General features: G+C 36.9%; 1 protein-coding gene across 1 annotated transcript; it reads left to right on the forward strand.

Moving 5' to 3' along the window:
- The first annotated feature begins 760 nt into the window (after positions 1-760).
- Positions 761-10,248, forward strand: nudt4a (nudix (nucleoside diphosphate linked moiety X)-type motif 4a). Its single transcript, XM_088417095.1, has 5 exons — positions 761-1,086; positions 6,148-6,258; positions 7,966-8,010; positions 8,276-8,363; positions 8,707-10,248. The coding sequence occupies exons 1-5, from the start codon at positions 988-990 to the stop codon at positions 8,916-8,918; spliced, it is 555 nt and encodes a 184-aa protein (XP_088273221.1). The 5' UTR covers positions 761-987; the 3' UTR covers positions 8,919-10,248.
- The last annotated feature ends 159 nt before the right edge of the window (positions 10,249-10,407 follow it).

Raw genomic sequence — 10,407 nt, forward strand, 5'->3', positions numbered from 1 at the left:
ATTCACTGCTTTCTTCTTCTACCATGCTAAAAGGTTTATGTTATCAAGTTTGAATCTATGTTGTGGGACTCACTTTCAATAAATAATAATTTTTTGAAAGGTCATATTAAAACAAATGTTCCCACATTTGTAAGGGATGGGAATGAAACAAAAAAGTGAACGCTGATTTTCAGTTTATCTTCTTTATTTAAAAATACATTTGGTCATTACTGGCCATGGGATGAGAATGGCATTTTAAGCGGTACTCCGAACTTATTTAGTGTATTTTAACCTTTTTTAGATTTCTTTTCACTTAAGTGTTTTTTTTTTTTTTTTAAGATTTGGTCTCAGGACAAGTACATTTATTCGGAAACTGCAAGTTTTAGGATTTTTTATGTGTATTATTTATAATTTGATGTGTGGGACGTAAAATGTCCTCCGATTCTGAAATGACTCACATACATTGGTTTGCAGCTGCATCCTAAACATATAAAAATGAGCTAAACATAGATAATCCACCCTAAACATAGATAATCCAATTACAAGTTAGTTTTGATTCTTATCTGGTTTCAAAATAATGTTAATTATTAAAAACAGACTTTCTGCACCTTTCAGAAAGACATTTTATAAAAATGTTGTGCAGTACTTCAATTCAGAGGGTATGTTCTGCCACAGCCAACATGGCCGACCTGTTGACGTAAGAGCTGCTACCCCCAACCCTTCGAGGAATCATCTATGTATTTATATCTATGCTCGTTATGAGCCATGTAGAAGCCGGCTGACTTAAGTTTGAGGTTTGTTTCAAATCGCAATCAAACCTCCATCCAATGTTCCAAGAACCACACGACGGAGCCTTGACGCGGGGGAGAAGAGATGAAAGAAGCAAGTTTCCTTTTTCTAAATATGTGACAACGTTATTCCCTGGCCTGGTCAACGGCTGAATCTCCACGTACTACCACCGATGACATTTATTGTGCTGCGTTTTCAACTTTAAGGACAACATTTTACATGATGAAGTTCAAGCCCTACAAGACTAGGACGTATGACGGCGAAGGATTCAAACGTCGGGCGGCGTGTTTGTGTTTCAAAAACGAGTCCCAAGACGAGGTAAGGAGTAAAGTATGTGTACCTACCTGTTTGTTGTCAACAACTCATCGAAGTCGAGTACTTCAACGTAAATTTAGAAATCATACATTATAGTCCAATTGAATGGGCTTCTGCTGGTGTTGCGATCAAGAGAATGTCGTCGTCTTTACGACTTAATCCAGAGTTTGTAAACTACAGTACAGTACAGTACAGTACAGTGCAGTGCAGTACAGTAGACACTGGATGTACTATAGTGTTGATAGCAGTTCCAGTCATTTTAGCAATTTATTAGGTAATTCTTTGGATCGTAACCAAACATTATGGGTGCGAAGGCCGTTTTCTTCGAATGTCAAGGTTTTGCATAGCATCCCACCTGTTTAAAGCAAATGTAACTAATGAATGGGCCAATAAATGTTATTTTCGTAGTAGCTGTGAGCATGGTGGTCCACTTTATTTTGTTCTCAACTGGAATGGTTTAAGTAAAGGGCACGACAATTATTATGTGTTACCTTTTTAGCTATTGTTGTTGTATATACAAATGCAGATTTTCTTACGATTTTAATATTTGCCGGAATAAAATCCCAATAAACATATCATTGGGTAATTAGATTGACAAAAGAATAAATGAAAACCTATTTATTTTTCTTTAAAACTTGCAACAGTAAAGCTGAATTCTAAACACCTTGTCATTTGATACTTTTTATAACATTACAAGTGAAAAACTGGTAAAATCCGTTTTTTCTTTTGCTGAGATAATTTTTAAACGCAATTACCATTGTCTTGTGTCATTTTTTTACTCACTCGATGCCTCTGATGACTATGGATGTCTAAGATGCATTTTTACTGGTTTGAAAATAAGTTAAAAGACTTAATATCATCCCTGATTGTTACCACGCTGAATTTGTTGTCAACCATTCCAAAAAAGTCCATCCGTTTTCGATAGCCGCTTATCCTCACAAGGGTTGCTGATGCCTATCTCAGCTGTAGGTAGGTTGCCAGCCAATTGCGGGGCACACAGAGCAACACGAACAACCATTCACACACCCAATCACAATTTAGTATGTCCAATACACCTGCCATTAAAGTTTTTGGAGCATGGAGGAAGCCAGAGTGCCAGGAGACAAACCACGCGGGCTTGAGGAGAATATGCAAACTCCACACAGGATGGCTGGAGCGAGGGGGATTTGAATTCAGGTCCCTGAACTGTGAGGCGGACGTGGTCACCACTGTTCCACCGAGCCACCCTCCAAAAATATCTGCATTGATAAAACCACTTTCAAGTGATGATAAACTTTAATGTCCATCTAAAACCAACTGTGAACTTCATTCATTTAAATTAATACAAAATAAATCCTTTTGAATGTTAAGAGCTTTAATAATGTTTTCTTAATAATAGTAGGATTTTGTCAAAAGTTTAGTTTTTGTGTCCTATATCTGCAGATGGATACATATGCATGTCCCATCTGAGCTGCGCTTGAGAGTTTGTGGTGTTGGTGGTGGGTGGGTGGGGAGGTGTTGAATGTTACACAGTGTGCTAAACACCAAGTGACCTATGAGCGGCAATTTTTAGAAACAAGGTGTAGACTCTTGCTGTCCCTTGCAGATTTGCTTTCCTTCTGCTGCCAATCTGCTCCAAGTATTTCTCCTCTTTGCCTAGTACTCTTCACCATGTCCTAAACTGTCACCTGATCAAATTAACTACTTGGTTTATTGTTGACTGCAGTGCCAGGAAGAAGCAGTCATCTTGCACGTCACACAACATTCTGTTCGCATGTTTGCTTCCATTGCGCATGTCACAATTTCTGTCATGGAGTCCTATCTGTGTGCCAGACTGAAAACCGTTGCCAGATTTCGGTAACAATTTAGGACAATGGACAAAACTGAGATTTTTTTTCTCCATAATTATCACCCTTAAACTGCTTCAGATTAGCATACCTGTTTTAATGAATAAGAGACAAAAAAATTAAATGCAAAACGTAGCTCCTAAATAATTACCGGTAGTTTAATTATTAAAGGGAGTCGGAGAAATTTTAACTATGTTACAACATTAAATTCCCGCTTTAAACATCCTCAAAGTGTTATTTATCTTCCTTGACCCAATTTTAAGAATTCCTTTTTTGTCTGTGCTCTTAAAACCGGCTCTGCCCAAACAGATAAGGCACTTTCATTCTCATGTTTCAACCCTAACCCTAACATCAGAGTGGGAATGAACACCCTTGCGTCGCCTCTACACCACCCTGTAGCGCCCGTGCAGAGTAAATACACCCCCTTACTATCCGAGGAGATCCTTTCATTGGTTTAATTCTGAAAGTTGGGAGAAGAGATTTTGCACCGACATTTAAATTTGCCATAAAATTACTATTGAAAGCTGGTCTAATGATCACAATTGCACCCAATGGAGATGCCACAGTTGTAACTACACGTTAACTTTGTTGTATAGAAATGGACCATGTGCATTGGATACATTTATACAACACATTTATGCTGTGTAAAGAATGCTTAGATGGTACATTTTTCTTCTAATAATGTCTTAGTTTCTTGATTTGAAGCACTGTTTGCATCTAATTTTGAGTTTCTTGACGTTGTAATAGCAAAGTTACACATGTAAATCTATGCACCCTAAGGTTATGTTAGTTTTGTTTTTTTTGTTTTGTGGATGGTTGGCTTTGGATGTCATTTCCGTTTCAGTGCACTGGTTAGAAATGTCATTCGCCAAAAACGAAACAAAACAAAAAAAAAAACCCTCATATTTCATAAGAAATGAAATTTCCAATTTCCCAAAATTAAAATTTCATAATTTGTATGCAGATATTTAACTGTGGAATGTCTAAAATACCACGATACAGATCCTTTAAGGCTTAAAATATGTCAATGGACCTGAAAAGGCAGTGGAATAATTGCTGACAGCTAAATAATATTTATTTGTATTTTATAAAAACAAATTATTGTAATGTACATAAATTATAAAATTACCTGTAGCATTTGGTCTGATTGGAAAAAAAATATACACTTTGAAAAATTCAAACTGATGTTTTCTATTTTACATAGTGAAAACTCCTGATACTTACAGAAAATGTTCATGTGTTAATGTGACCCTCTATGTTAAATCAACGCATAATAAAACTTCTCTACTTTTAAATTAATATTTTTTTAAATCCGAAAATGGATATTATAAGCTCAACTAAATTCATCAGGAAAAAAAAATCTAGATTCTTCAAAGTAGTCAAATTACCGTCAGTAAGGTTAAATCAGGTCAATCTGACCCACAGTATAACAAGAGAAACTGCTTTTCCTCCTATTGTACCAAAAGATAATTTTCAGTTTGTCTTGTTGACCACAAATCAAATAGTCAGTTTTGTTTCATGTGGTGTTTCCCAGGGAATGACTATTTAATGTTTTGGTTATTATAGTTCAACACTGTGGAACTCTTTGCGTTTGGAACTCTGCTCATCTCCAACAATATCTTTCTTCAAAAGTAATCTTTAAAACATACCTGTTCCATATAAGTATTCTGAGGCTTCGTGAGATTAAAGCAGTACCTCCTAAATAGTGGGGTGAGTCCGTCTGGGGGGCCACAAATCGATGCCAGGGAGGGCGTGGGGGGTGCTTTGCAAAAAATGAGAAGCACTGGATTAAAGGGAGCCCCAAGATTAGGTGTAGATTTCACATACTCAGTGTGCTTGGCAAGCTACCATATGACCTCAGCTTCAGCTAAGACATACATATCCGCCGCCAACCTTCTCCTTCCATTCTTGCTTGGGTTTATAAACGGCTATTAGTATAATAATAATGATAAAACTGCCAGAAGGAAACTGTTAGAGGAGATTTTGTATAAATACTGCATACCAATCGAAGAAGGGTGAACCGCTTGACACAGCTGACCCGAAATTAAAAGTAGGGCTGTTAAATCTTTTTAAAATCAATTCATCCTATCGATTGTTCAACGAAATAATCTTGTAATCGCACATCAAATCCAAGGTGAGGTATAATGTATGACGCGGGTTGACGTGAATGGCTAGAACTACTCATTCATCATCTTTACATATGAATTTTTACATCTCAACAAAACGTGCCTGTGGTAGCTGGTCAGCGATTTGTGATTACCTTTAGCGGGCTAGTGATTACCATTTAAAGTAAACAGACGCTAACTACCACAAAGTTCACACATACATAATGCTACATGTGTATTACAGCTCTTTGAGGTGGATATTTTTAGTTGACATGTTTTTAAGTCCAGTTACTCACTTAGGCAAATATTTCCCCCCACCCCTTAAAAATATTACATTTTTAAAAGTTTTGCTCTTTTTGAAGGTTTTCCACAAGGTACAGAGCACTGGTAATGTTTGTTATCCTAATAGTACTAAAGAAGTTTTTTTTTTTTTTTTTTTTCTTTTACACTACTGTCAAATGTTAGACAAAAACATAATTAGATTTTAGGCTTTTCCATCCTCAGCATGACTCACCCTGAAGTATCTGTATTTGACTTGTGCGGGTTTTGAGACCTGTAGTGTGTGTGACTTAATCACACAACAAGTTAACTAGGACTGTGTGCTGACACTGTTGACAAGCTATCTGCTGGGGTCATTAACCTTCTATGCTAAGCGCTCTTGTTTTTACACTAAAAGGCAACTGCTGATCCAGAGGTTTTAGAAAAGCCTATTGACCGAGTGTATACTGCGTGTGTGCACACGTGTGGACATTCAACTGTCTGCATTTGGAGCAGGTGTTTGAATACCGTGTTTATTTGTCTGTAAAATTGCTGTCAGTCGGTATTTTTCAATGCTATTGGAGAGCTTTTTATTATTTGGCCTGTCTGACTGAAACTGGACTTTAAACCAGCCCTTAAAAGTCCAGAACATTTTTCTCCTCTGTTTTATGAGTTTGTGACATGGTTTATGTTTGACATCTACATAAAGCAGGAGAATAAATTAAAATAATTTGATTAGCGGCTATTTTCATTTAATTTTAAAAAAATTACGATTTGGAAATGAGCTAAATAATGAGCTTGTCGTTTTGCACTAATGGCAGACTATTGTATGGAGCAGAAAAGATGTGATACGTCTTCTCTCACATGTACTGTAGGTGCTACTGGTAAGCAGCAGTCGACATCCAGATCAATGGATTGTGCCAGGGGGAGGAGTGGAACCTGAGGAGGAACCATGTGAGGCTGCTGTCAGAGAAGTTTATGAGGAGGTATGATGGACGTTCATTTATATTCTCAAACGTAATGTGGATGACTGTAAAGATGAAGATGATGTTATTGATGCTTAACAACATCCAACCAAGCTTTTTGGGTACCACTTACCTTGTTCAGGGTCACCGGTGCAAACTCTTTTCACTCTTCTCACACTTAGGGTGAGAGCAAGGGTACACCGTGAACCGATTGCCACTGAAGCACAGCGCACACACAGATAAAAACGACGAAAACTAATAGGAGAGAAAAAAAATACAAATTAGTGGAAGTCCGCAGCCAAGACAGGAGCTTTGTAATGACAAAAGACAGTTGTAAATAAATTGTTACCATTTCATATAAGTTGTAAATGTAGGTCTGTGCTTCCGAGAGTGTTTGGGCCGGCAGAAAGGGCCTTGATGGCACACCACTGTATGAAATACCATGAAATGCATGCACCATAATTGAAGCTAATCTCGGCGATGTCATTCTGAGCATTTTGTCATTTTGCTCTTGCGATTCTTAGCAATACATACTGATGCTAGTATATGGTGTGGTCATACACTAAAGTAGCAAACTGTAAAAAATTGAACATACATTGATCATATCACATCATTATCATATTGTAAACATGCATGCATAGATACTTCACACACGAAGACAAATCGGTATACACCATGTGCTTAAAATGGCTCTGGAATAGTTACTGTAATTCATTAGCCACAAGGTCAAGCCAGGTGAATTTTAGAAATGTTTAGCATTGATGCCCAGCCATAAAATTGCTTTGTGGTTTCATAAAGAGGTCCCTCGTTTGTCTACATACTGATTGATTGGTTTGTGTTGTGAGTTTGTGCTTTGGATTGTAACATGTTGACAACTTTGAAGTATGGCAGTGACATTTGGGAAGGCTCTCAGGTTACTCCATCCTGTGCTTATGACCAGACGTGTCTGAATATAGATCAGCTGTAAACCTATAACTTGGCGAGTCTACACCTTAAATGAGTACATTGTTATACCTGTACTGTTCAACTTGACAACTTCGATACACTTAAATGATCAATATAATTAATATTTCATTATATTGTTGTCTCGCAAAGTGGTTTTATTTTTAGTTTTGACAAAAAAAGAAAACAAAAAATAGGACACCACTATGAAAGATGGTGTTTATTTTCCACTTTACTTTTTTCTTGTCATGTTATCCACACAGGAAACATTTAGTGTGTCTTGGGAACTCGGGCACAATAGTAAATCTAACAAATGAAGCTGGCAGTTCTCGAGGCCAGATTTAAAATGCCACACATCAGAGGTTCATGTTGCTACACAATTTATTAAACCCCAGCAATGCATCATATGCACTACCAGACAACTACAGGAAACATTTTTCTAAAAGCTAACTCTTAAACATCACCACTTGGTTATGAATAAATAAGATCAAGTAGTCCATTAAGATTGTAGCACCTTGAACAGCTGGAAAATGGCCAGTGAGATATAATAAAATTGTCTAAAGACGTGCATTTCTTGTACACTTGTACATCTCCTGTTCTTTAGCGTTACTGAAATGATGACTGACCATACATTTTCCATTGTGCGCTATGCTTGGCGAGGAACCCCATTGAGGTCAAGCAGTGAGGAAAACAGTTAGCTCAGTCAACATCCAATTTGTCTGTCAAATTCAAATGCCTTTATTACTGAATTGTTTTTGCAATGTGTTTTGCTTCTTGTGTGTACAGGCTGGGGTTAAGGCAAAGCTTGGCAGACTTCTGGGGATTTTTGAGGTAAGCCTGTAAAACTGTCATGGGATTTTTGTTGTTGAATCAGCTCTTGAAATAAAATATTCTTGTTAATATACCAGAGCTAATCTGGTTGCTCTGGTTTCATACTGTTACTCTTATTTTGTTGCGTTCAGTCTTTTGTTGTTTTGTTGCTCTCATGTCTATTAAGAAACAGAACAGTAATCACAGATTGTAAATGTTAGCTTTACAAACAATACAATTTTACAGCAGAAATTTTAAGCAATATTTTTATTTTATACCCTTACAGGACAATCAAGACAAAAAGCACAGGACACATGTTTATATCCTCACTGTCACTGAGCTTTTGGAGGACTGGGAGGACTCTGTCAACATAGGTATGCTGTTCATATTGTGGCTTTTAATTCTCACACAATATACATCACATCTTCTCATTCTTCTCTGTGTTTAATGAGCCACTAATGTAGTGTATTGTTTTGTGGGCCAGTACAGGTATGTCCATTTTATTTTTATTAACTTGAAATTAAGAATTGAAAGACTTTCAATTATAGATGGCGTGTTGAGACATGGACTGAGTTCTCTAAGTATACTGTACTTCAATGTGGTAATTGTGAAAACACCCCAAATCAAAGCACGCCAAGTGTGATTTGTCTACCTCTACTGGAGGATCAGTGTAGTGCAACATGCTAACGTTGTACCTTTCTCTCATAATGTTTACAGGAAGAAAACGCAAGTGGTTTAATGTTGATGAAGCCATCCGGGTGCTGCAGAGCCACAGGCCTGTCCATGCCGAATACCTGCATAGATTCAAGAACACCCGTAACTCTACCTGCAGCCCAGTTTGTCACCCAAGTAACACACAAGTGATGGACAACAACACTCCTCACCGCGTTGTTAGTGCCACACAAGCCTTGGACCTTGTCACCCGATAAGAGATTCGTGAAGTACTCCGAGATGGACTTGTCTCAAACACACTGTTACAAGGCTTGCAGAGTTTTACAATATGATGCCCCTGACATTGATCTGAAACCAATTGTAAGGTGGGCACGGAGAGTGCCAAAATAGTTTCCAATAATAGATGCAGTTCTATGTATTCTTATAGTGATCATCACCAGCTGGCTGAGCAATTGTGAGTCCCTTCAATGCTTTCTTGTTATATTTAGTGTGGCATTTGCACTTTAAAGGTCATTTTTATTCTTGATGGTTAATAATACAGTATTTGATTGTTGTTGCTGCCAATGTTTGCTTGGTTTCTTGGTGCCCAGTACTGAGAAGTGCTGCCTCTCAGAGGAAGTCATAATGCTCAAAGTGCCTTGTTGACAAATCTTACCGGAGTATATCACGTGCTTAAAAAAATTGAAAATAATTTTGTGACCTGCTTAATATGTCAAGATGGAGAGTAAATGAAAATAATCTTACATAAGCAAGAGATAAGGGATTCGAGAGTAAAATAGCTATTTCATTTAGAACAGTCACATTTGAATAGTCGACTTAATAATCACTGATAATGTAGCACTAAAGGTCTCTCAAAAATGTGCATAATTTGAAATGGGAATTGTTGAGTCACCCAAAAAACATGTTTAATCAAATTCCAACCAATTGAAGTTGATACATATTTTATAATATTCAGTTTGAGATGTATTAGAACACTATGTTAAAATAGTTTGTTTTGTATTATACAACTGCTTGTGTGTTATTAACTACTGTAACCTCATTCTGAATGATCACCGTGAGAGGGAAAAAGGAGAAACCTTTGTTTCATAGGAGTGTGTTTTTTTTTTTTAAATAAGTCAACAACCAAATTTTCTTTACAATAATATGTTCTACGCCGGCCCACTAGGATAAGCATGATATTCTGTTTAATTGTGTGTTTGTAGAACATACAGTAAAATTCACCTGTTTTTTACCCTTCTCAGGGAACTGCCATTTTGCCAGTATCTGTCAGCTTAAAACAACACCATAGTTGCTTAAGGAGCAGGTGATGACCAATCACAATTTAATTTACTGAACATGTTGTAAAGACATTTTTTTTGGCTTGACTTCCCTCTGAGATTTTTTTTTCAGTCTTCAAACTCGCAAATATGATCCTGTTCATATTGTGAATGATGAGAATTAACATATATCGTGTGCCTAAAACATGTATTTATTCAATTTTCCTGGGGAAACACCCCTACTACTGTCATGAACCTACTTTTCAGGCATCATTTGGAAGCTTATACTGTTTTGTTTTTCTTCACTGAAAATAAAAATTGGCGAATGTCACATTTTTTTCTATTCATTAATAAGCTCTTGATCTTAATGCATGTTCGTAGAGAACTGTACTACTGTGTATAGAAAACCTATTAAAAAATCTCCACATACAATGCAGTTAAATGTTGTTATAGTTCCAGACATGTCTTGTGTAGTGTCCTGTTGAGAATA

Source organism: Hippichthys cyanospilos, chromosome 6 (genome assembly GCF_059441005.1).
Source record: "Hippichthys cyanospilos isolate Australia breed blue-spotted pipefish chromosome 6, RoL_Hcya_1.0, whole genome shotgun sequence".
Lineage (NCBI taxonomy): Eukaryota > Metazoa > Chordata > Actinopteri > Syngnathiformes > Syngnathidae > Hippichthys > Hippichthys cyanospilos.

Bases quoted from the DNA above. Each gene is read 5' to 3' on its own strand.
- nudt4a (XM_088417095.1), top strand. From the start codon at position 988: ATGATGAAGTTCAAGCCCTACAAGACTAGGACGTATGACGGCGAAGGA. The intron at 1,087-6,147 runs GTAAGGAGTAAA...CATGTACTGTAG, and splicing joins AAAACGAGTCCCAAGACGAG to GTGCTACTGGTAAGCAGCAG. The intron at 6,259-7,965 runs GTATGATGGACG...TTGTGTGTACAG, and splicing joins TCAGAGAAGTTTATGAGGAG to GCTGGGGTTAAGGCAAAGCT.